Here is a 26,288-nt window from a genome sequence, read left to right as displayed (position 1 = left end):
TCAGCTCCACACACACACACACACACACACACACACACACACACGCGCGCACACATTTAAATTATGGAAACTACCCTGCAAAATAAGTAGAATTTCAACTTCGAACATGTATCAACTGGGATTCGACTTGCTTTTAAAGGCGTGAATTGAAAGTGTTGTTGTCATTGGCCGCTTCTAACCTATCACCTGCGGTTCATTTACTAATTGATTACTTGATTGAACGCACCCTCGCAGAACCTCTCACTTAAGCCCGAGCTGTCCGCTCACCTTGAAGGCGACGTCGTAAAACTCTCCGCTGTTGCTGATGGACGGTCTGCTGGGATAAACCAGTCCGGAAGACGGAGCGGCGGCGGCGGCCAGACCTTTCCCCGTCCTCCCGCTGCCCGGCGACGCCTTGGGGCTCCTGGAGCTCCCTTTGCCTTTCACTGCCTTCTTCCTGGACATGGCTCCGACAACCTGTTCGGCTCCGATGGGAGAGTGAGGAGGAGAGTTCGAAACGCACGAGACGTTCTCAAAACACCTTTCCTTTTCGGAGTTGTGGTCGAGGCGAAATAAGTTCACCTGTGCGTCAAAATCATGACTGTGCGTAAAGCGTAAATTGGAGACGGTTTAACGGACAAATACTGGCTAGAACTCGAAACAGCTGTTGTCCCGGTGGTGCAGCTGGATGACTATAAATCTGGTTCCCAATGTAAACAGCTCTCACTCCTCCCTCTCTCGTATTGTGATGTTGGGAGCGCATGCAGGCATGGTTGTTTCAGTGCGTTTATAGGGAAAATCCACCCTAAAACGGAAATAATATACTTTTACAACAATGTTTTACAATCAGTTAATACCCCCCCAAAAAATACTGTCTCTCTAAGCTGGGGATAAGAACACTCAACTGACGATGTGACATTTCTGATACCACAGTTTTGATGATAATCAACGATTGGTAGACAGTAAATATGTATAATTATTCTAAATCCAAATAAATATCAGCTGACAATCTCCATGTTTCAAAATATACTGTCTGGCGGCTGGTATGTAGATCCCATCACTGCCCAATCTATTATGTAAAAACTGAGTTATGCAGTATAATAGAAAACAATTTCATTTCTAGTGTTGGGGTGTATTTTTCTTTTAAAGGCGCAGGTCTGTGTGTCAGCGTGTAAATGGGAAGCTTTGCATTTTCTCCAGACAGTTTGAAATACAATGCTGCATTACTCTCTAGTCCTCAATATCCAGACTGCTCCCTCTGCCTTCTGGGTAACGGTGCACAAGTGCAGCAGACGTTCAGCAGGCAGGCGTGCTGTAAAATGAGGGCCTTTAAAGATCATTGGAGTGTTTCCAGTGTGGCCAACAGGTGCATGCTTTACACGAATATCAAATGTGCTAAAGCCTCATTACGGAATCTAACGCATTCGTTAGTACCTCCACACGGCCCTAAACATGGCAACGGCTGAGCAGCCAGCGGCGCTAACAGTGTTTACAAAGCAAATAGCTGTTTGCTGCTATATTATTACCTCTGGAAAGAAGAAACCGTTCACTAAGAAGTTCGCTGCATTAACATAAAACGGTGAACATATGTCAGTGTCGAGTTTCCTGTCTCCAAGTGGCCAAACAAATGTTATTGCAGGTTTAAAGGGAAAAAAAAAAAAACTTCTTTTAATTTAGAGCCCAACCTCTTGTGGAAGGCACCGACTTTACATTTTAACAGAAAACCACGCAACCACGAACAGAGGACGGTCTGTCCACTGCACTGGTGACTCACTGGAGCGTCTTCTTCTGCAACAATCCCCCCTTTAGTTAGAAGCCTCCACACCTGAGCGCTGCCCTGTACAACCAGCAGCCATTGGGCGGATGACTGACTTGTCGATTTGTCTTTGATGGCTGTGATCAAACCAGTCTCTGAGCACTGCTGCCGCCCACACTTTTAATATTATCTCGGAGGAAAACAGGGAAAATGGTGATCCGGCGTGCGTGATCTGTAAGTCAACCATCAAAGTCACACGAAAGCTGCGAAAAGCGATTCTGCGGGGGAAATGTATCTGCAGTCCGAAGGCGGGGAGCACAACAAACGGGACGCAGAGACGTTTGATGAGGAGGCTATTAAAAAAAGCCCATACTGTGAGAGCGCTGCATCGTCGAAACAACACTGAGGACCACGCACACCCATCCACCACTGATGATAGTGATCGGAACCTAGCCCTGTTTGTTTACCCTTCGGATCATTTTTCACTTCATATGATCACGGAGCCCTAGAGTTCAATATTGAATCAATAAACACATTAAGAAATAATCATGTGTGTGGGATTTGGCGACAGTGATATCGGTGGGGTTGCACATTGCAACCAATGGAAACTTCTCCCGTGCGGCTGATGTGAAAACGCAAATGGCCCTGTCTGGAGCCAGTGTTTGGTTTGTCCATTCTGGGCTACTGTAGAAACATGGCGGATTCCATGACGCTGAGCCGCTCCATTTCCGGTGATAACACAAAACATGCATTTATATATTCCATTTCTGCCAATAGATCCCTACTAAACGCTACACGTGGCTCCTTTAAGCCAGCAAGCACCCATTGGTAGAACAATATCAAATCAGAGACATTCACGAGTCAGAGGAGGGTTTGATAAATTAGGAAGACAAATATTCAAAATGTTTCCATATATTTGCAGACACATTAATATTTGGACCTTATTTGGGACAAATATATATGGTTTTGCTGGGTAAAATGTTATTGGCATAACGGACAGAAGGGACGTACACAACACCAGACTCAGTGCAGGTCGGTTAACTTTGAGGAGCAGTGATGAATGCGGCAGTGAACCACAAAGCCCAGATAGGTGAATGAGCTGGAGAAAGGCACCATCCAGTGTCCTCCTCCCGTCACTAGAACTCCATGTTAATGAAAACATTTCGTACACATTCTTTTCCTTTTATTTTTAATTTCTGATTGTTTTTTCTTCATAATCAACTCAAACCTTCTCATTTAAATGAGCTTTATTGTCAAATATACTCACCTGATTCCAGACACATCTGCCTAGGACTGATTATATTTAATCTAAATATCAGTACTTGTGATGATTAGAGATTGGTTGGTATAAATAGTGCTGGTGAGACAAATTCCCTTTGTAAAGCCATTTCAGAGACAATTGATAAATATCTGGATGTCAACAGCCTGTCGGGCATCAAAAAGCTCAAAGATATGGAAACGTGACATTTGAGTACACTAGTGTCTACTCGTGAAATCAGTTTCACCTTTGATGTAAATGATCCCTTTATGATCCAGTTTGAGTTGTGAGGGTAAAGTCCCACTTATTGAACTAAATACACCCTCAATTGCAACTGATCTCAACTTGGAAGACAGTAAACAGTCTGTGAGGGTAAAGAAATCCAGAAAACAGAAGAGGGCAGGAATCATGAAAAAGGCAAGCACACAAGAATAGAGGCAGGATGCTGCAGCGGCACAACGGACAATGTGTCAAAGGAAGAGAGGCCAGTGTATGAACACAGCGGGGCTGATGAGGGACAGGTGAGGCTTGATGTGAGGAAAAGGTGGAACAGACTGAGTGCACCTGGTGAAAGTCGACGTCTGGAACGTTCCATCAAAAGAGTATTCCTCCAATTTAGCATTGAACGGCTAAAAACATAGACTCACGAAGACTAAAGATCTTTTCTTCTTTGTTCCACACGTTCTGTCACCTCATTGAAAATGTGGTGTGCGTGTTGTGCTAGCAGCGGCTAACGTAGCCCTGTCTAAACCCCAGCTGAGCGGGTCAATGCGAGGTGACACTCATCGGAGGGGAAAGGTTGAAGGGAAATCACAATTTAAATTGAAGCAGCTTTAATGTTGAAACGTTAGTCAAGTCACATTCAATACTCACATTGTTTTTGTGAGATACACGGGGCAGTAATGCATTTGTGATTCATGGATTCATTCCTTTAATGAAACCTTGAAAAGCATCACATTATTTGAGTAAATATTAGGTTTTATGAAGCAGTTCTTCATGACATATGGAAAAAAAAAACACCTGATGGCATCCGTGGTCCTTTAAACCTGTGTTCCACACCAGCGACACCGCACTGAATACGACCTCTCTCTCCAACCTCAACCACTGCAGACCTCAGGTCCACCCCCCCTCCCCTGATACTGTAGTCAGGCGTCATGGCTCTAGCTCCTGCCTGGCGCTATGTGCGGGTGGGGCCAGCTCCGGGACTGGAAGTAGCCTCTCAGTCCTTCCAGGTCCACGGGAGGGAAGTAGGCTCCGATGTGTTTTCTCAGCCACCACTTCCCCTCAGCCGCGCTGCTGCTGCCCGGCTGGCTGAACTTGTACCTGAAATGTTCCCCTCGAACCCACCTGAGGAGGAGGAGGACACGGAGAGGAGTGGTGTCCCGTGAAACAAAAAGGCATTGCAACCATCATCATCTGGTCTCATTGAAGCCAGTTTTTTTTCCCTCTCAGGACAAATGATGACACTATTATTAATATTTCTAACTATAGGTAGACAGCATATTGTCCTAACAAATTCAGCTACTTATTTCAGTTTTTGTACAGGAGCAAAAGAGGGACTATGTGCTCATTGCTTCACCAGAGGGCGCTATAGCACAGAGAATAACTCATGAGCAGTATGAGTTTGTCATTTGATTGCTGCCAACATTTAACAACAGGTAGCAAACCAGAGCTTGATCACAAATAGGACAAATGTTTGCTGAGGTGAGGTTGATGTGGACATGAAGTGCTTTATGCTCTGCAGAAGGATCTTTTCGCTGCGACTGTGTGCTCTGGCTTTACCTGGGAGTGTCTCTGCCTTGGAAGGGGTTGCGGTCGAGCAGCGAGAGGACCGCGCTGTCGTTGGACAGCAGACGTCCCGCTATGTGGATCACCCACTCACTCTGCTCGTAGGTCTGCACGGAAACACGGAGACAAGGTGTTAAAGGAAAGGAAGTGAGCCACAGAGGAGACACAGGGTGTGAAAGATGTGGATTTAAGGAGGCAGGGAGAGACGGAGGGCGTGGTAAGAGTCTCTGAGGATAAATAAACTGACAGATGGAGACTGACAGAAGATAAGAAACAGAGAAAAACAGATAGACTGACTATTCCAAAAGTCTCCTTATTTTTAGTACCTGACACTACTGCCCCCTAGTGGCTTGACACGCTTAATGCCACATAGGATGATAGACCAGCTAAACTCATTCCTCTATTTGTGTTTTTTCCTAGTTAACTTCATATTATCAGAGGCAACAGGGTGTTTTTTGAAATGGAAATCTTACATCTAAAAAGGTACTGATTAATGGCATCCGTTTTGGCACTAATATCAGCCAAATCCTATGTCCACGTACAAAAATACAGCCAAGTGACTTTGATTTTTAGGCCGGTGGTAGAATTCACTCCGCACATCAACTCCCGCAGTGTCTCACCTGGAAGGCAGCAAACCACATGAGCCAGTCCAGCCGGTAGTGGTACGGTGATAGGACGCATGGCCGCCGGTAAACGTCCCCCGGCTTACACAGGAACTGGTACTCCTCCCACAGCGCCTCAGGGTCCTTGGGGTCCCGGCTCAGAGTGCCCTGGAAAATCACCTCGGTCCGTTCCTTGGTGATGCTGGACAGATGTTTGGGGAGGAATTCGGTTAAAGTACGGACGCCGATTTGTAAAACAACACTAAACGCTTCATAAACCGAGGGGAAGTGGGTAGAAGGCTGCAGAGTGGATGTGTACGTATGCAAGACTGTAGACATGTAGGACAGCATTTAAAAGTGCAGATGCCTTTACGTGCACAATTTTCAAATGTGTAAAAGGACGTGTGTAATGGCAGCAGGAATGTGGCATAATGGTCTGATCTCCATCCTCAGAGCTGCAGTTTGTTGCATCCCCCCACACTAATTTTTCTTAGCTTTGGGTGGGGAGGGGTTCTTCCATGAAAACCTTTTTCTCAGAATTCTGAGATATTATTCTCTTCAATTCAGAGAAACAAGAGAAGACTTTTCTTAGAATAATGAGATAATAATCTCACTAATCTAGAAAAATAATATATAACATTCATTTCAGCTGCTTTTCAGGCCGATCCACAGATACCTAGTCCAACCTCATGAACCTGAGCGTCCCGTACCTGCCAAAGGCCCCGTAGGTGTTGACGATGCGCAGCGGGTCGAAGGACGTGTTCATCACCTGCCTGGAACTAAACAGGTTCATCACCACCGGAATGCTCAGGCAGCCAATCAGAACGCCCAAAGAGATGTTCACCACCCGGCGTATCAACATACCTGTAATGCATATAGTATGTACGTACACACACACACACACACACACACGCACAAATACAAAGAGTGGAATAGCATGAATCAATGGACAAACTGCAACATTAGTCATCACACTCTGTCTAGACACTGCTCTGAGACAAATTGAACAAAATTGCAGGTCTTGTTTTGCCTGAAGAAGGTACTACAGCATTTTGTTTACTTTGTTGACTATTAGAGAAACATTCCATCTCACGTTTCCAGTCCACCATTTCAAAATGAGACTGAGGGGCTCAGGGGAAAAACAGAAATTACAGCTTACATCAAGGCGACATACGTGTGTCAGTGTCTGGCTGGTTTGCGTGCATGTGAACAGAATTAGTGCTATTAAGCGTGTAAGTCTGTGTGCGTATATGTATAAGTGATGACTTCAACACTCCCTCGGTGGAAGGGGTTTGAGCTGTTGGATCACGGGACGGCTGGTATTGACAAACGCTGGCTAAAAATAAATTGAAAAAAAAGAAAAGTTAATATCAGTTTAAGTGTAGACTATGTTTAGAATATTTACACCACTTAACCTTGCCGTCGGACAGTTCTTCCGATGGGGAAGCCGTTATCTATGCCCTCTTCAAAAGCCACAAGGCTCCTTTGACAAAAACAGTCATTTTTACGTCGCAGAACATGGAAGTTGCTAGTGGCAACTTTCATGTTGCTTCCATGAAGTTGCTAATGGAACTGCCTCGATCCGTTAGTTAGGTTGTGTTATTTTGGGACTTTGGTGAATCTGAACTGACCCTTCAAAACACCAAAGTCAAACAATAACACTAACTAACTCACCGATCGAGGCAGCGGTACACCAGCAAAAAATTCTGTTTTTGTCAAAGGAGTCCCGTGGCTTTGAACAGAGCAAAGGGCCGTCTGATGGCGAGGTAAAGCAGTGATTCTACACTTAAACTGATTTTTTTTTTTAGGTGGCTGAAATATGTTTTGCTGGAACAGCACATTGCTTAGCTTACGTGCTGGTGAAAGAGTGACACAATCCCACTACAAAACAAGCTGAACTATCGCTTTAAATGGCCACTTTGCTTTGTGAATTACTCTCACACTAATAACATCTAGGAGTCCTAAAGCTAGGACAGACATGTGCGTTATTTTGAGGAGTTGTCTCCCTACTTTTGGCCTCAGGTTGTTTCGTGAGTACCTTTGGTGGGTTTGGGGTTGCGTCCAGCTGAAGCCTCGTTCTGCAACTCGAGCACTGTCCTCTTGGCTCCACCTCCAGAGTAAAACAAGAAGCCCAGCGATGCGTCATCAAAACAGGCCAGACTGGGAACAATGGTCAGCCAGTTAAGGAAACTCAGGTTCCCACTCACTATCAGAACCACCTATAGCACAAGAGACAAGGCCGAGTGGAGAGACACACAGGTGGTACAGAAAACATCACAACAAAATAACTGGTGGATTCATTGCATTGCATCACTTTAGCAGTATGAGGCAAGTTAGGTACCGACTTATTTTGAGCCATGCAAAGTCAACTACAACAACATGAGCTCTCACACCCACTGCACATGATGAGCACGTTAAATGTAAGTGCACAGCGACACATAATTCAATTTAAAAAATGGTTAAATGTAATAAAACATCTCCTTTAATCAGCCAGTAAACATGTTTAATGTATTAACATTTAATGCTATGACTGGTCCTAAAGCAAGAACGAAGACGTCCAAAAGGCAGAGCAGTAAAACTCTCAATCCAATGTCTGGCTCTGTAGAAATACAGGCTTTCCCTCACAAGACGCCGTCATTGACGGCGAATGGGTGAAAAGTGCGAGTTACCTGGAACAGGATCTGGACTGCTCCGTTGAACATTCGCATCCTCCTGCCCAAGAAGGTGAAGAGCGGGAAGATGAGCTCGATGAGGTGGTTGGAGAGCGTCTCGAAACGATGGATCCACCACGGGGAGCGGTGCAGGTAGTAGGACATGGGGTTGGGAACTGGCTGGGTCTGGGAGACGGAGGGAAAGAGAATGAACATGGAGGACAGTCAGAGGAGAGAAATGCAAAACCCAGACTATCTTTAAGCTTCTGCTGGTGCCAGAGATGGCCCTTTGTAGCAGCAAGTGTCAGAAAATGAGGAGTTTGTTAATATCATGTCCTTCAATCCGAGGGTTTTAGTTCCATGCATGTATGCATAAAAGTTTAAAACCTGTTCCAAACATTTTATTAAACGTGGACTTCTTCTACTGCTTAAAAAATGCACGTTTTCTCAGCTTTACTTTGGCGATGAAATATTGCCTGAGCCCAGGATGGAGAGAGGAAACATTTCCATGTCTAAATATAGGTGGAACTTTATGTAAATGAAGGCAACCCGACCTACACACACACACACACACACACACACACACACATACAAAAAACCCTCGCACAGAGCTGTGCAGTGTACGTATGATTACGTGTGTGTGTGTGTGAGAGAGGCGGTCGCACGCAAACCGTGTAATAGCTGGACATGCAAATAGTGTCCGGTGAGGTGGTGAAAAATAAATACGGCACAGAAATAGGTGGTGTGGAAAAGAAAACAAGACACTGGCACACTAGTCTGTACTCTAATTGTTTTTTATGGAATGGAAGAAAAAGAAATGGCGAGGTGGGGGGGGTATTTAACCTGTAGCTCACCGAACCACCCCTGGAAATTTAAGGGCAAGGAGCCTGCAACCACAGGCGACCAAACAACCCCCACCTGGCCCGCGAGCTAGCTGCACTACAACAAACAAACCCAAGCAAACAAAACGCCGCCTGTGCCGAAACACACCCAACGCAGGAGGGGATCTGAAAGAGAGCAGTGTGTCAGAAGGGGGTTAATAACGCCTCACCTGGCGCCAGCGGCTTCCGGCTCTCCGTATATGTGTGTGTGTGTGTGTGTGGGTGCCTGTAAATCTGCATTACCCCCAATGCCGTTGACAGTTGAGGTCGGAGAAACTGACCCAGCATGGAATAAGGTCCATCATGAAATACGATTTGTCAGGCGACAACATCTTCGAAACACACAACATTTCTCTGCATTCTAAACACCTGTCAGCGTGCAGTTAAAAAGAATCGCCTTCGCATTTCAGAGGTGAATTCGTAGTTGAGCTGAACGTGATGGCCACGTTATGTGGCTTTTGGAAGTAAATGTGGCCACGCACGGCAATTCAAGGATGAGGGTAAATGTTGAAATGTAGTATTTGACTTCCATTTGTAAAGTGGACATGCTAATCTGCTGAATGTGTAATAAAGGGCAAAACCCTGTAGACGCCTACTGCTGTATAGCTGGATTACAAGTAGGACAGACGTGCACAAGGACACAATAAAGCAAAGCACGACACACACACACACACACAGGCATGAGACACAGATATGTATATAAATCACAGTAGAGTACATTGAAAGCCACACCATACTGACTTACATGTGAACATATCCAGCTTATGTTTTGATGTTACACATGATTCTCCTCATTATATTACATCAAGTAAGTTAGTGGTAATGCTGACCACTAACCACTGCTGCTCCATTTTAAACATGAACAACATAGACAACACAATTAGGTCTTTGGTTCCTTTTAGCCATTGGAATTTGGAATGAATGCATCAGTTACGTTTTGTTTTATTGAGTAAACTTTCACTGAAAGACTCGATGTGCCCCAGAGATTCCTTCACCACTGCATAATTACAGTGGGTCGCTCTGCCTTACAGTCATTTAGGCTGGTTTCAGAGAGGACTTTTAATGTCCTCAGACATTCATGGTCCCCAGAGGATGAACCCCACTGACTTTGGTGATCACTTTTTTTTTCTAGCGACAGCATGAGGTTGACATTTTTCTGTTTTAATGTCTCGACAAGTACAGGATGCATGAAATTTGCGACAGATATTAAAGTTAATGAAACTCAAGAGGATAAATTGTCATGACTTTGGTGACCCTGTGAAATATCTCAACATCTATTACATGGGTTGGCATCACATTTTGTACAGACATGTATGCCCCCCTTACAATGAATCTTACTGACCTTGATGATCCTGACTCTTCCTCCAGCACCACCAGGAGGTGTTTTTTTAAAATATTGACATATCTCAACAACTACTGGATGGATTGCCGTGACATGAATGAGGATAAATTGTAAAAACTTTGACCCCTTGACCTTCCATCTACCGCCATCATCAAATTTCTGTTCATCCAATACTTTGGTTTATGACCAAATACCTGCAAAGCTAAGCAGAAGTATCCGTTTCTTTTGCTTATAACATAGTTGCTCGGCCCTCAATCATACACTGGCTCCCTAAATTGACACTCGGTCATCAAATTGTTGAGAAACCCCAGTTTATAATCCCTTAAAACAAAGCAAATGTACCGGCTTTGTGACTCACTGAATTGCAGTAGATTTACAATGCAGTGTACCAGCAAACCAAATAAATGGAAAGGCAGAAACCCTGACTGCAACAGTTCATATAATGAGGCATGTCTTTCCCGATTCCCTTCTTTAAGTAATCCAAGTTTCCATAATCTCCAGCGGCACCAGATATGCAGACCCACAGGAGCCATTGTATTGCAGTCCATCTTCCATGCCCATTGAATTCCAGACTGTGCGAGTATCTACATTGTAGAGCGTAGACAGCGTATTCCCGTCTGTGTTAATTACAGAAGCCGGCCCGCCTGCCTGCCTCTGCGGCTTCGGTAACAGTGGGATTTGCACAACCTCGCGGTCCGCATACGAGGCCGTTTTATTGAAACCCACGACAGCGTGGTTACTGTAATGTGTTGCCCTGGTGTGGTTAGTCTGATTGAGGAGACACAGCTGTGGCACAATATGTTCTGCATATCTGGATCAGTCTTAAGATGTTGCGATTGTCAATGAAAACAGGGCTTTTGGGAAATTTAGAGAGTCATCTTCTAAGTTATTTAGGAATCTTTGGTGCTCATGGCTCATCGATGTCTGGTATTTACTGCACTGCATTTCCCAAAAGTCAACAAGCAGCCTTGATATTCTACCTTCAGTAAAGTTCAGCTACTCTTATTTCCTTTGTGACTCACGATAACCACCCTGCTCATAAAATGTTAAAGCTTTGTTGGACTAAGTACATCTTAGCGCAGCTCTAATCAATACTTGTATGTCAATATTTGGCCAGATGACAAAGTCTATTGTGAAAGGTGTCGCTTGCAGTGATGAACTCAAAGAAAAGGAGAATATTACTCTGCAGTTCTATATGGAGCGTTTCAACATCTATCAGCTCATTGTTTTTTAATTTTACAGCCCACGACTTTGCGGTTTTGGTTGAGTCTCACCGCTCTCATCGGTGTCATTTCTGGCAGCAGCTGTTTTCAGCCAAAGAAAGCGCAGATAAACCCACTGAACACTACCTCGCCGAACTGCTGAGTAAGCGACTGGCAAGTGAACAACTACAAATTTGGTTTCCTTTTCCGTGGAAAGCACGAAAGATCTTTCAGGCTTCTCATAGGAAAGCCTGAACAGCTGACGAAAAGGTTGGTCAGCTTAATCAGTTCATAGCTGCGGCCGCGGCAGATGGAGAGCGGTCATCTGCTTCACGTACTGCATTTGTCTGGCTAACTCGATAGCATGAAACAGTGCACGCACCTCGTAGTGGTAGTCCATGCAGGTGAGGTCTCTCCAGCAGTTGTCGCCTCGGATTTTGATGAGACCCTGAAGAAGACAGAAAACATACAAACAGTTTATGGTTCACGAAGGTCAGGGCCTAATCATGCACAACGTCAACAATTTTACAGTCAACATTCTTGCATTTAGAAATGAAATACAATCCAATAGCTGACAATGGGATTCCGCAAATGCAAGACGTCTGCTCGTTCTCACTTCTCCACCAACGGCTGTACTCCTTTCCTCTCCATGCTTTCTTTCTTGGAGTCCTAGACTATCAAATATAGAGCCAAAACGTTGTCTCACGGTACTGAAACAATTTAATGACAAACTGTTTAATGACAACAAGTGCTATAAATCTAGCAGCCCTCATCAGTGATAAGGGTTAATCCTGCGGTCACATAGGAAAGATAATCTTTTCTTTGTCGTTGAGGGAAGACTATTCTGATACTCTGATCACCTGCACGCTACAAAGTGGACAGTCTGCCTTAAAGACCAAATCTGCAAGAACAAATTGAATCAGCTTGCTGTCTGAACACATCATGAGGTGCTCTGGCCTTCAGCACCCAGTAGCACTCTGTCCCACTGACAGAGAGGTACACACAGATAGGCAATAAGCACTAAATACTATACAGGGTGTTAGGATCTGAACACTTTCTAAAAATCTGAAGAGAAATGCTTCTGTAGCTCCAGGTCTGTCTTCATTTTGGGGACTTGAATGAAATCACTAACTGAGGTAGATGACACAGGTAATTACCCCCATTATTATCACGGAATTTATTGGCAAACACTGAATGTGTCCTCGGCTCCCAGCCTGTTTTTCACCAAATGAACTAAATAAAGCTATCCAGGACACGAGACCGTCAATATTGACACATCAGCCGGCCGTACGGAATGCAGAATAAATCATCTGCTAACTCCTCTAACCAGATTTACAAAAAACATTTCACCCTGATTATGAGCTTGGCTGTTGACTGCAGCAGCTGCTGGCCGTAGATGTTGCTGATAATCCAATTCAGTCATGAGACCCTGAAATGTCAACAATTACAAGCTGACAGACCTGCGACATGAACAGAGCCCAGAGCTCTGGGGGAAAGGATTACTGACGGAGGTTTAGCAAATTTCCAGGAAGAACGCTGAGATTTATATTAAGAGAGTAACAAATACTTGTCCACACTAATTTGATACTCTAAAATATATACAAACCGGTTGCTAGAAGAGGAAAAAAAAAAGAGGTAAATTCTCAATGTTCATCACTGAAAGAGGCCATGACAAATTCTGTCAGCATGACATACCAATAATTCACAGTGAGAAGTGATTCGACTTCCAGAACAAGTGAGGTAAAGATCACAAGTTCTGTCTTCCGGGCAAACGGAGACTTCGGGAATGGAAATCGAGCAGCAGCGCTGCCATTTTTTTGGAGGATAGCGTGTGTAGATTCAGCAGCAGACTAGAGCAGGTCATGGTTTTGCCATCCGTAGGGAAAAAAACGTTGGCCTGTCATTATCTGTCACCGGTCTTTCTTGTGAATTGTCCATCAACAGCCCATATATAGAGAAGCAAAGGAGTGCTATCACTGAAGGTAGGGAATGACATCAATCCTTACGAATTAGGAGACACAAAAAGGTCAAAGAACCTTGACAGATTGCACCCATTACGGGCATTGATCCCGTGTTTGCAACAGCAATTAAAATAATTTAAATTTGAAAATGCCCATGTTCAATGTACGGGACCTTCAGATCTACAAGCCAAATAAAAACTACCCAACCATCCGGACTAAGAGAAGCTAGCTCATGTTATGGCAACGGAATGCTAACACAGCGTTGGCCAATCATGCAAAGTAAATCTCCCGGTATCCAGCAAAAAGAAACCCATAACGTTGAGTTTAGTGTGTTTTAGCGTTTTTCAGCTCATTGTTTTGGTTTTGCGACCCGTAACTTCATTGTTTTTCTTCATTCTCACAGCTCCCATCTGCGTTTTCAGCCAAAGTAGACAGCCGTTATCGGCAAAACACGAATGCTAATGTTTCTTCACCTCAGATGGGTGTGAAAATAAGCACCTGTTTCCTAACATGTTCACCATATCAACCCTAAAGGTGATAATATGTCAAAGTTGTGTTTGCAGCTTGTTTCTGCTGCACCCAAGTGGCCACAAAATCAGTTGGTTTAGTTACGTCAGATTAACTGTAATCATTTCAGATCATTTGATGTTTTTTTTTGTGGTTTAGGAAATCCATTTAGATTTTGTATTTCAAAACATAGGAGAGGAAGACAAATGGAGGAAGGAAAGGATGTTTTATTCAAGCTGTTATCCTGTTCACTCTGGTTTTAGTATTCCAGATAATTCATCTTTGAAAGTATAATCACATTAGAGCAACCATGAAACAAAACGCTTATCTTTATATGCCAGTTATTTACCAGACTGTTCCTTGTAACTTCTCATAGGTTAAAAAGAGGAACACTATATTTTTCTAAACAGGTGAGAGGCATTGTGCTGCAGCAGTAAACCAGCACCACAGGACCTCATCATCAACTACACGTGTACCTCAAAGTCACGGTCACTCCAGATATTTATCATATTAGTCAAGACACACCAGTCTATTCCAGTCGGACAGTTGTCTGCCAACACCCCGGACGAGTTAGTACGCCAGCAACACCCGTAATCCCAAAATCAATCCAATCCGCACTCACAAAACACATTCACACGCCTACTCTAATCCCAGTTAACACCCCGAACTCCACACCTAGCGTGGCATTTCCGACTGATGGAGTGTTTAATGCAGATGTTTCTGCCAGCAGTGAAATGTGTAATCCAATTCAAAATATCAGCGTTAGCGCTTTAAACAGGAAGCTCGTAAACATTAGCAGAAAACCAGAGAAGTTAATCATTTAACTGTTTCTTCACAAGAAATGTCCTCAGGCAACTCATTCTGTGATTAGTTAAAACATCAAGAAGCCCATATTCACAGGCTTTATTATCTATTAAACAACATGATTCATCGATTAGGTTTTCAGTAAGGGAAAATGAATGCTAAACCAGTCACAGTAATAAACACTAAACACCCTAACCCAGCAAGGCTAGCAGTTCTCCCCCACTTCCAATCTTTGTGCTAAGCTAAAACGATGCTAACCACGTTCTGGACATATCTTTGTACCAGATGAACAAAGATTAAATTGATATGTGCCTTCTTATGTGATCATGAAAAAGCATACAAGCATATTTCCTAAAATGTTTTTTCTCCTAGCAAATGCTATGCTATCAGTAAACGGCTAGCAAGTAAAAATAGGTGATTTGTTTTAATTAATTCAGCCTGTTGTAAAACTTTTGGCGGCATGTTAGAAATGAACCCCAGGTAAATATGCTTTGTTCCATTTGAGATTGACGAGATTTCAACTGGAAAACCACCTGAAGTCAGATTTCCGACTAGGGTGAACCCTACCAACGGCCGCTAAGCGCATCAACAGTATAAAAGCTACAGTATTATGCTGTTAATTAGCACTTTTGTCTCATCTTGCATCTCATTAGATCAGTCAGTCAGTACTGTCCAACTTCTTTCTGTGGGCATGTTGCTACAGTGTTTGTGTCAACTGTACAACTGCGTTAGTATCAACTGTTATTGCTAACAATGGCTAACCTGGCTGGAGCAAACCCCATAACACTTTACGACTTGTTGTAGCTCCTGGGACGCAGTCAACTCACATGTGAAGTCATTCCTAACAGGTAAATGGAATACAGCAAAAGACGAGAACAGGTCAAATAAGATGCTTCCATTATTATATTTGTTAGGGCTTTACTGGGACAATTAATTCACTGTAGCACTAAGTCCCATTGAGTAGACTGAGAGGCTTTAATATGATGAAGAACTTCAGTGACATGGACAGATGGTGAGAGGCTGGGGAGCCTGTAAACAAGCACACGAAAATCTATCACCCCAGCACAATAATTAAATAGCGGAACCACATCTTAAAGGGTTATTGCTACATTGACGTCCACTGAAACCTCAAGCCAATATATAAAAAAAAAAAAAAAAAAAAGAAGGTCTATAGGGCTGCATATCCATCTGCACTACTTTTCCGCTCTGCCCTAATGTAAACATGATTAATAATATTTCAGAATATTTACTGTAATCCACCACGGTCCTATAAAACCACATTAGCTACACTTTTTCATAGTTTATCGCCCGATTAGCCGGACAGGCTGATGATGCAAACAAGCTGCTGCAGCACAAATCACGGCAGCTGCTTAATGTCCCAACACAAGTCACATGACATACGAACACATTCAGCTATACTAGTGGGGACACCAATTCACCTATTAATTAGCAAATACAGCTATGTGAAGACTCTTGCTTAGAATAACATATGGTCAGCAGATATTTTTATTCTATTTTTGCAGCCACATGTTGGAAATTGTTATGTTTGGGCAACCTGCTGTGCCAATACTGTGTGTGTGTGTGTGTGTTGGAAGTGCTGTTCTGGTGAGCCAATTCATTCTTATATGAGGTGGTGCTTTATCTAGCTTAGCAGAGTTTATTATCGAAGGTAACCAAGGAAACAGGAGCCTTTGATTCCTTCGATATTAATGGGATACTTTTCCACAACAGCATCTCATTAATGCATATTTTTAGCATTTGTGTTGAATTATTTCAACAGCTGGTTAAAAGGATAAGGGGAAGATGCGAGGACATCATCTCCACTGGAGGAGATGAACCCATTCAAACATTCAAAAATCTAAAATAAACACAAGCAGAACTTGCATTGTAATGCAATATCTCGTCAAGTATAACGTTGGGTTCAATTCAAATTAGGAAACAAGTAAGATAGCAGCCAACGGTAATGAACAGATGAAGTGAATGTTATGCTGAAACAGCAGACATACTGCGTGCACTAGGACTACGACAAAAGATTATTTTGTATCGTCAACTATTCTCTCAATTAATACGTTATAGTATCGAAAATATAAGTTAGTTTATTCATAATTTCCTGGAGCCCAAGGTGATGTTAAATATCTTGTTTTGGCTGACAAACATAATTCAATTTATGGTAATGCAAGACATGAAAAAGCTGCATGTTTTGACATTCAAGAAGCTGATATTTATATATATATACATATATATGTATATATATATAGAGAGAGAATTGTGTTCAGCTGCTGTTACTGTCTAATTGAGTTTAAAGCTTCTAATTTTAAATAAACAGAAACATACGTTAATATGTATACATGTAGATTTCCGTTCCAAAATCTGCTGAATATTTCTGGGAACAAAAGTATTATGTTATCGGCCAAGAACTCTTTTAGTTCATCATTTTTGTCGACTCAACGTTTCCTTCCACCCTTTACAACATACAATGCAGTCCAGCATACCATAGTCGAGGTGACTATGGGGGCTTTCTAACTTTACAACTAAACTCTCACTGAATTTGCATCTTGCTGACAGAAATTCGGTCTCTCCAGTCAAACAGGGCTGAGGTGGTTCCGCTTGTGTTTTCAGCTCTCCTCGTGGTCCTTGTAGGAAAAACCCTGCTGGATTTGTGGCGGCTGCAGTGATTGGCAGATCAAACCAAGTCGGTGGTCTAAAATTCACCATGGAGACTGTCAAACAACCAGACATGTTGTTCAGCCGACCATATATCTGGGTTGGATTTCTAAATACTGGCAGTGTTTTGTAGCAAAGCACTGCTCCAAAAGAAACGATCTGAAGTCAGGAGGACAAACACTGAAATGCCCAAGAGAATTAAACTGTTGCAAACTGGCTTTATTTCTCCATGTTGGCTTGCTGGATGTATTCAGGTATGCGTTTGTGTGCATGTGTGTGTGTATAAAGTACATGCCTTTCTGTTTAGACTGGACTATTATTAATGTCTGTGCTGGGTCTCCCCACAGGAAATGTGTTAGTCGAGGTGCTGGTGGCAGTGAATGGGTTTTAGGAATAAGACATGTTCTGAGTCAACTCCAATCAATTGTGTGTTATTGTGTTTGACAAGTTAAACGGCTGCTTTGAGAAGTTCTATGCAAAAAAAAAATAAAAAAATCATCCAAAAATGATATCATTGCATCAGAACAGTCTCTTGTTTCAGTCCGAGAGATGCAGCCTACCTGTGTATGTAACTGTAAAGGGCTTTACTCACAGCTCCCAGCATGATGCGAACGATGAGCCATCTGAAGGTCCAGATGCAGATGAGGGAGGGGGGGCAGCGGCGGGGGACCTGGGACAGAGTCCACACCGGACACAGGAAAATGGCCAGAAATCCCGTCTCCAACAGCTGGCTCTCCCAGCCTGGACAAATAATCAGAGCATCATTTGTAAAACTTCCTCTAGACTAAGGGACAATTTGTCACAGAGTAAATGATGCTGAATGCTATTAGCTGCACACCGAACACTCAAGCTAAACCGCAGACATGCATTTTTTTTGGCTATGAGTTGTTCATAACTCAGCGCAGAATATGATATACTGTAAATAAACAGGTTGATTCTAAGGTAAACAGTGGTGGACGGGCTTTTTTTACACAGCACACTTTGCTTGGAGCTGCTTAAAACTGTTAATCATTACAAACGTGGCACTAGCGTATGTTAACATTATTGCCTTAGAACTAAATGCTCATGTCAGTAGGATAATGTGCTTGCAATGGCAATGCACATGCTGATGTTTAGCAGGGTTGATAGAAGCATGCTAGCATTTGCTAATTAGATGGCGCTGGAAAAACAAAGAAACCAACGTCATTAGGATACATCCTGTAGAAACAATGAATGTCTGTGCAAGATTTTACGCCGATCCATCTAGTAGATGTGGAGATATTTCACATGATAACTGAACTCTTTGACCTGCTGGTGGCGCTAGATGAAAGGTCAGGGATCACCAGAACCAGTAGGCGTCATCCTCTGGGGACCATGAATGTCTGTATAGAGATCCACTGCCATCTTTAAAACAGTTGTTGAAATATTTCCGCCTGGTCCAAAAGTGTTGGACCAACGGAGCAACGTTGCCATTCCTACAGCCATGCTGCTAGCTTGGCAAGAAATCACACTAGAAGTGATGAGCAGAATGGAAAGTTTGAAATCTGCAGTTTGATTACAACCGAGCAAACTTCATCTGCTGATGACGACCATGTTATATGGTTGAAAGCCCCAGAAGGAATTATGGGTACCTTGTGTAAAGATTATTTAACTTGCACAATTTCTGTAAAGCGTGCTATTCCAGAGACTAATGTCCACAACAGCAAAACAAACATGTCCTCTGGTTTTTAGTCTAGACTTGGAAACAATTGTTGGAGCTTAAGTCTGCAGACTTAAAGCTGCACTGTCAGCTACAGGGTGATAATAGGTCCAAAAGAAAACACGGAGTGAGGGTGGAAGACAGTGAGAGTTTTTAAAAAAGAGAAACAGAAGCCCACAATCCCCAACCACAGACATTGGCCCAGCGTCTCTGACTACAAAGTGTCATTAGCCAATCACAGAGCTGCCACTGACCTCGCCACTTATCTGGGCCGGAGCCCTACGTACAACCTCCCATTTATACTTTCTTAAGTCTTTCCCTTCTGCCCCCCCCCCCCCCTCTTTATTATCGCGTTCATGAGAGTTTATTGGGTTCACTGTGTAAATAGGCACTGGCCTGCACATCAGTAGATCAGCATACTGTCAGCGACTGCGTTTTAACCAAAGAACTGGCTGTGAACTATTTGGGGAACAGTCATGAGAAAGCTGAGAGTGTCAGAAGCATAAAGCAGATTCATGCTGTGATTGTGCTGTTTTTATTTTTAATCTTTGAGGTTAATTCCCAATAAAATCATACAACCCTACTGGAATTAAATAATAGGATGGGATAGATTTATTTTATACATACCGTATTTTCCGCACTATAAGGCGCACTTAAAAGCCTTTAATTTTCTCAAAAAACGACAGTGCGCCTTGTAATCCGGAGCGCCTTATATATGGATCAATTGGTTAATTGGTTGATCCATACTGGTTGTACACGGCGCTCTGTCAAATGTCAAAATGTTTCAGTACGACTGGTAAACTACAAAGCCGCACCGCGGTAAACACCAGTACTGTGCTTACTCCTAGTTCAACACCACTTGTGTGTATAAAGACCCCAAAATGGCACCTTTCAAGAGACACGCTTACGACGCTATTCTATTCTATGCGCCTTATAATCCGGTGCGCCCTATATATAAAAACAGTTCTAAAATAGGCCATTCATTGAAGGTGCGCCTTATAATCCGGTGCGCTTTATAGTGCGGAAAATACGGTATATATGTTTCTATAAACACACTCAAATTGTATCCAAACCTGAGTGTCTCACGTAAATGCTTTCCCTTACTTTCACGACTTCTATTTAACGTGGAGGAAGAAAGGAAGCGGTCCTGGATTTTGTGTTACGGTTGAAAGCTTTGAGGCACTTGGTGCCGACCGTGTTGATCACTTACCGAAGGAGTACCTAGAAAGAGAAGAAAACAAAAAGGACACGGCAATATTAAAAAAATCTGACATTTTATAACCTAATAAAGTTATTATGGTAAACCAATTCTCCCAAGAATATTCTCATTTATTTATGGCAATTAAAGCAACTTTGCGTGTTCATCTTTTCTAGTATGTTCAACGTGGGCAGGAGACTCTGACAAAAGGGTGTGTCTGGCATAAATTAACACTTTGATGCACTCCTTCATGCAACAAAAGAAAAAAATAATTAATGTGCAACGTTTAAAGACTTTAAATGGGTTTTTGAAAGCTGAATCTGGCCATTTCATTTAGCAAAATTGTATACATAGAGTTCTTGTTACACAGTTTGTCATCCACATATAATCCCAGTTTATGTTTGTGCACGTCCCAGACTCACCACAGCTGTCCCACGCTGACCAGGGAGTGGTAAAGCACCCACAGCGTGACCATGACCACCATATTGGCCATTCCCGTCACGAGGACGAACGCAGACAGCGCCATCCCCCCCAGGGCGATCCCATCCAGGTTGGCATCCATGTCGCTCCAGTCTAAGAGCCAGAGGACGGAGGGCGTGTAGGCGAAGGCGGCCGGGCCTATCCTTCCTCCCACGTAGCGCTTCACGCTGTTCAGGTAGCTCTTGCAGGGCATTAGGCCGCGCTCGCCTATCAGCTGCTTGTTCTGGTTGTACGCGATGCTGAACGCCACCACTGCAAAGAAGAGAGGAGACGGGGGGGGGGGGGGGGGGGCGCACACACACAAACAAATAAGATTCCATGATTCATTCAATTCATGCATGGTCACTTCTCCTGTATTGAGGCAAATCTGAGGTCAGAAAAGGGTCAAATTTAAGAGAAATTGAGCTGTGTTTTGTGGATGATGTCATTCTGGCTTCACTGGACCGTAACTCCCGATCGAGCACTGTAATCATTTGCTGCTGAGTGAGTGGGTGAGATGTGGTCGGGTGGAAGATCAGCTACAGCAAGTCAGAGAACGGGGTTTTATCCATGCAAAACATAACTGATCTGTCTAGGTCATGGAAACAGGGGGCTGCTGGGATTCCTGAACAGGAAGTTCATTTGCACTGAGCGTTGAGATGGTTTGCCCACAAAGGTAAGACCCCAGGCAGCATATCGTTCAGGGGCCCCCGGGCATTATTGATTGGGAGGAGACTGCAGGACAAACCTTGGAAACCGTGGAGGGATTTGCATCTTCCAGCTGGCCAGGGAGCACAGGAATACTCCAAACGAGGTGGAGGAATGCTAACATTCTTAGACTATTTCATGTGAATGTAAATGCAGGACTTCTGCACTGGGGTTTTACTACTTTACCTAAATAAAAAATGGAAAAAAATTATATATTTAATTGCTAATGAAAAGCAACACTTCCATCACTAAATGACCACTGGTAATTAACACTGGTGCTACAGACCGAATGGTGCACTTTTAACATTGCAGAACATTGGGACAGGTGACAGCTTCAAATGAAGATAGTAAGCCACCATTTCTACACCAGCACCCTGAAAAGAGAATACGAGCAAAGCGCTAACTTATTTACTAGCTAGCTATAACTAAAATAACGACTCCGCATCTCTTGTGGACTTTAGCGGAAATGACCCACTGCTAATGAGCGCCCCACCAGTAACGTTAAACGTCAACGTGCTTACAGTAAATAAAGGCGACGGAGCGCAGCAGCACGATACGAGTGAGCCAGAAAGTCCCAGTCTGTAACGAGCGGGGTCCCTTTTCTTCCTCCGTGTCCTCGCTGCTGTCCGCTCCATGCTCCTCGCTGCTGTCGGCACACTTTGACTCCGTCTTTCTGCTGTCAACACGTCTCTTCCTCACGGAGCTCTCACAAGTGCCACCGGTGGCCGCCATGTTTGCGGGGCTCCACGGTCACGTGACTACTACTACGCGGAAGTGTGTTATAATAATAATAATTATTATTACTATTCATTTAAAGATAATAAAATCATCATTATTAGTATTGGCATTATTAGCATTTCTTGCAATTGAAATCATAACTGAATAAACGAGATGAAGAATGAAGAAAAATGGGATTATTGAAAAACTCTTACTTTCGGGGTCTGTTGTAATATAAATAAATAATATAATGATAATAATAATAGGCATTGACAGGATTTTTATGTTAGACTTGCTCAAGATGGAGCTAATTTAAAGTACTTATGTATACTCTCCTGTTGCAGTGTCAATGTATGATACATTGTGAGATCATCTTTTGTATATAAGAAATACAACAAATAAAGAAATAAATGTATAGGCTACTAACTATATAGGCCTACGTATATTTAGAAGAATCGTGTATATTATTTGTCTCTTAAGTGTAGTGAGGTAGGCCTAGAAGTGTTTATCATAAAATAACATAACATTTAAATACTTAAGCAAAGTACACATTTTCTATCTCTGAACGTGGAGAAAATCAAACCCAGGTCGAATTGCTACTATCCGAACCAACATACAATTTTGTTTTAAATTTTCAATATAATATCGACTCCTCCTGCTCCGTTATGGTAAACTAGGAGGAACTGTGGTTGTAAACTTTTGCAAAGGCCAATGGGACACGAGGGGTGGAGAGATGCACGTGGGCTAGAAAAGAAAGTACTAAAGGGAAAATATAGACCGGTCAAACTGTGGAGGACGCAGAGGGAATAGTTCAAGACGAGATATTTGGGATATATCGTGATTTCGGGGTGAAACAGTCTTCCTGCGGAGCCGTGCGCATATACGCACTTGGAGAGTTCCTCGGGAATCGAGCCACCAAGCAACGTTTTACCCGCCAAGAATGACGGAAGAGAGCAGGTCCTTCACAGACCACCCCTGCAGTCCAGCAGGCAGCGACAGCTCCGTGTCCCGGCATGAAGCGGATTCAGAGTCGCCGACCTCTCCGGCGGGGTCCGACGCGCGGGAGGCAGCGCGCCCGCCCGGGATTACGCCAAAAAAGGAGAGCGGCGCGGAGGCTGAGCGCTTCCCCCTCTGTATCCGCGACGCCGTGTCGCAAGTGCTGAAGGGTTACGACTGGTCGCTCTTACCGGTGCCCTCTCATGGGGAGAGAGGGCTGAAGAGCAAACCCCGCGTGAAACGGCCGATGAACGCGTTCATGGTTTGGGCGCAGGCGGCGCGGAGGAAGCTGGCGGACCAGTATCCTCACCTGCACAACGCGGAGCTCAGCAAGACGCTGGGCAAACTGTGGCGGTGGGTCCTGCATCTACACCACAGAGTCTCAACTTCAACTAAAGAGCACTTAGTATTCCATGCATCTAACTGTGTTAATGAAGGTATTAAGCATTGAAATTATCCCACTAATTGGCCGAAATTTTGCACAACTGCAATAAAAAACATGTATGAGAACGTACTTGTAAAAAGTGATGCAGAATTAGAACGCATGCAGAGAGTGTTTTTTTTTTTTAATGAAAATAAAAATGAAAAAACATAGTTTGCACTGAAAACGTTACTGAAGTAACTGTATGTGAGTATAATTAGCTAAGTGCCCTTTAAGTATCAAAAGTACCAGCACTGACAATACAGAAATAAGACCCTATATGTGATATACTATATCCTATTTTTGGATTATTATCATTGATGCATTGATGTGTATGTAGCATTTTTCTGTTGTTGCATAAGAGTGATTCTAACTATTTTTACACACTTGGGTGGTTTGATCGATAACAATCCATCAAACTGTATTAGCTCATCATATGTTTTGTGTGTTAAGTCTCGATCTGTTAGATCGTGGAGTAAAAAGTACTCTGAATTGTGGTGGAGTAAAGAGCACATGTGCACAAAATGTCACGAAGTCATAAGAATGATTCTTATTTCTCATTTTCCGGTCTGGTCTTCAAGAGAATCCAACAGTGAGCACGGACCACATGGGGACGTGTACTGTATCGCATACGGCCTCTGCACTTGCTGGTGTTTAAAAGGACCTTTTAATAATCCGATGACTCTCTTCCTCAGACTCCTCTCTGAAACAGAGAAGCGTCCCTTCGTTGAGGAGGCCGAGAGGCTGAGGATGCAGCACAAGAAAGACTATCCGGACTACAAGTACCAGCCTCGGAGACGCAAGACCACCAAACCCGGGCAGGGGGACTGTAAGCCCGGACTGGTCCAGCAGCAGCAGCAGCAGCAGCAGCAGCAGCTGAGCCTGTTTAAAACAGAACCAGGGGGGGGCGGGCTGGCTGGCACGGGGGAAGTGCACCATCATTACCAACCAGACAGGACAGGTTAGATGACTACCCTTGTTAAAAGTGCATGTGTTGCCACTTATTTAATTTTTTTTATACCTTTATTGCTTCAGTATGGGAATATTGATTGGTGCTTCCTTTGGTTTTGGTTTCCAGGTCAGTCTCATGGACCTCCAACACCTCCCACAACCCCTAAAACCGACCTCCACATGGGGAACAAACAGGAGGGCCTGCGGCCCTTGGACAGCAGCTCCGGCTCCGCCCCTCCCACCGGCCGCCAGAACATTGACTTCAGCAACGTGGACATGTCAGAGCTCAGCACCGACGTCATCAGCACCATCGGTGGATTCGACGTGCACGAGTTCGACCAGTACCTCCCCCCCAACAGCCACGGCTCCGCTCTCCTGACCCCACCAGACGGCGCCCACGGACACGGCAAACCCCCGCCGGGATCCTTCATCCCGCCCGGCATCCATTCCCACTCCCACAGCATCCCCACTTGGACACCCAAGAGTGGGACTTCCACTGGGACGCCGCCATCGTCCTCGTCCGGCCAAAAACTTCAGATTAAAACCGAGCAGATGAGCCCGGGTCACTACAGCAGCTCCTCCTCCACTCCGCCGCCTCCGCCACAACCCGAGTACGCGTCCCTCGGCTCCTCCGCTTGCTCCTCCGCTTCCCCCTCCTCATCCTCCGCCAACCAATCCGACTACACCGACCTCCAGAGCTCCAGTATCTACAGCGCCTTCTCCGGGTACCCTGCCAGTCTGTATCAGTACCCGTACTTTCACTCCTCTCGCAGGCCTTATTCCGCACCGCTTATCAACAGCCTGGCCTTGGCGCCGCCTCCACACAGTCCTCCCTCTGGCTGGGAGCAGCCTATCTACACAACACTCAGCAGGCCTTGAAGAGGAAGAAACCCCCCCCCCCCTCAAGTGTTTGGTTATATGGACAAAAACTTTAATGACTACTCAGATCGGGGCAGAACAGTAGCCGCTTTCATGACTTTGAAGAGATTTGATGACTTGAAAGAGTTCATTCCTGAAGGTGGATTTCTGAAGGACAGCGCTGATATCTGTTGGGCCAAAGCTTCATATTGTGCGTCAATATATTAGTTACATTTGTTCATTTCCATGGAAAGCAATTCATGAGATTAACAAAGATTCTCTTTTCTGAGGCGTGACGTTTAAAAACCTGCACTGGACACGAAAAGGTTCCATCTGAACTCCACACTAATGAGATTTTGGTATGTGAGCAGCACCTATTTAAGACGGGGCGTCTCAGGTTTAGGAGCAGTTTTTTCCACCGAAAGAGCACAAGTGCTTCTTTACCCTCACCTTCACATCGATGGGGTTCAAAGCCAACTGTGTTGCATTTTTGACTGAATCTGAATGTGTTCCTTTTTCTTTTTTTCCTTTTATTGGGCAGAATTATGTAAAGGGGTGTGCATTATTCTGTGAGGAGTTCTGAGCCAGCAGGAAGTTGTATTGAACCGTATCGAGGCCGAGGGATTGTGTCTTCTTCTAAGCAATGTAGGGTATCTGATGAAAAAAATTAAAAAAAGATTGCAATTGTTTGACATTTTGGGAAACACACTTATATATGCTTTTCGTGCCGATACTTAGATAGGAAGCTTGATACCACTCAGGCAGCATGTGATCATTCTCTGTGGGTTCATCACTACGAGCGACCCCTTTGTTTTCACATTGTCATTTGACACATTATTTAAAAAAAATACAAATTATAGCCGCTCTCTAATTAATCCATAAAATGTAGTCTTAATAACCTGAACCT

The 26,288-nt window shown here is 43.9% G+C and overlaps 3 protein-coding genes across 4 annotated transcripts in view; 1 reads left to right on the top strand and 2 right to left on the bottom strand.

Moving 5' to 3' along the window:
• rab26 (RAB26, member RAS oncogene family) overlaps positions 1-4,120 on the bottom strand; it is a 73,159-nt gene extending 69,039 nt beyond the window's left edge. The window contains exon 1 of the mRNA XM_076093182.1: positions 268-4,120. Within this exon, the coding sequence (XP_075949297.1) occupies positions 268-444 (177 nt within the window). The 5' untranslated portion in view covers positions 445-4,120. The remainder of the gene's footprint in view (positions 1-267) is intronic.
• lmf1 (lipase maturation factor 1) lies at positions 4,119-22,196 on the bottom strand. 2 transcript variants are annotated; one of them, XM_076093178.1, is made up of 11 exons: positions 21,960-22,196; positions 20,694-21,003; positions 20,284-20,294; positions 17,988-18,136; positions 11,842-11,907; positions 8,053-8,220; positions 7,422-7,602; positions 6,094-6,247; positions 5,402-5,585; positions 4,776-4,888; positions 4,119-4,340 (listed from the first exon to the last, which is right to left on the bottom strand). In XM_076093178.1, the coding sequence occupies exons 1-11, from the start codon at positions 22,168-22,170 to the stop codon at positions 4,154-4,156; spliced, it is 1,734 nt and encodes a 577-aa protein (XP_075949293.1). In that variant the 5' UTR covers positions 22,171-22,196; the 3' UTR covers positions 4,119-4,153. The 2 variants fall into 2 exon arrangements, with proteins under 2 accessions (XP_075949293.1, XP_075949294.1); XM_076093179.1 differs by lacking the exon at positions 21,960-22,196 and adding an exon at positions 21,479-21,868.
• Positions 22,197-22,884: 688 nt separating this feature from the next.
• sox8a (SRY-box transcription factor 8a) lies at positions 22,885-26,070 on the top strand. Its single transcript, XM_076093440.1, has 3 exons — positions 22,885-23,505; positions 24,268-24,533; positions 24,651-26,070. Exons 1-3 carry the CDS (start codon positions 23,096-23,098, stop codon positions 25,400-25,402), a joined length of 1,428 nt encoding a protein of 475 aa, XP_075949555.1. The 5' UTR covers positions 22,885-23,095; the 3' UTR covers positions 25,403-26,070.
• Positions 26,071-26,288: the final 218 nt, after the last annotated feature.

The sequence above is a fragment of the Anarhichas minor genome, unplaced genomic scaffold, assembly GCF_050575085.1.
Source record: "Anarhichas minor isolate MPS153535 unplaced genomic scaffold, ASM5057508v1 ptg000017l, whole genome shotgun sequence".
Lineage (NCBI taxonomy): Eukaryota > Metazoa > Chordata > Actinopteri > Perciformes > Anarhichadidae > Anarhichas > Anarhichas minor.
The sequence above is the reverse complement of the archived record's forward strand: the minus strand, read 5'-3'. Positions and strand labels throughout refer to the sequence as shown.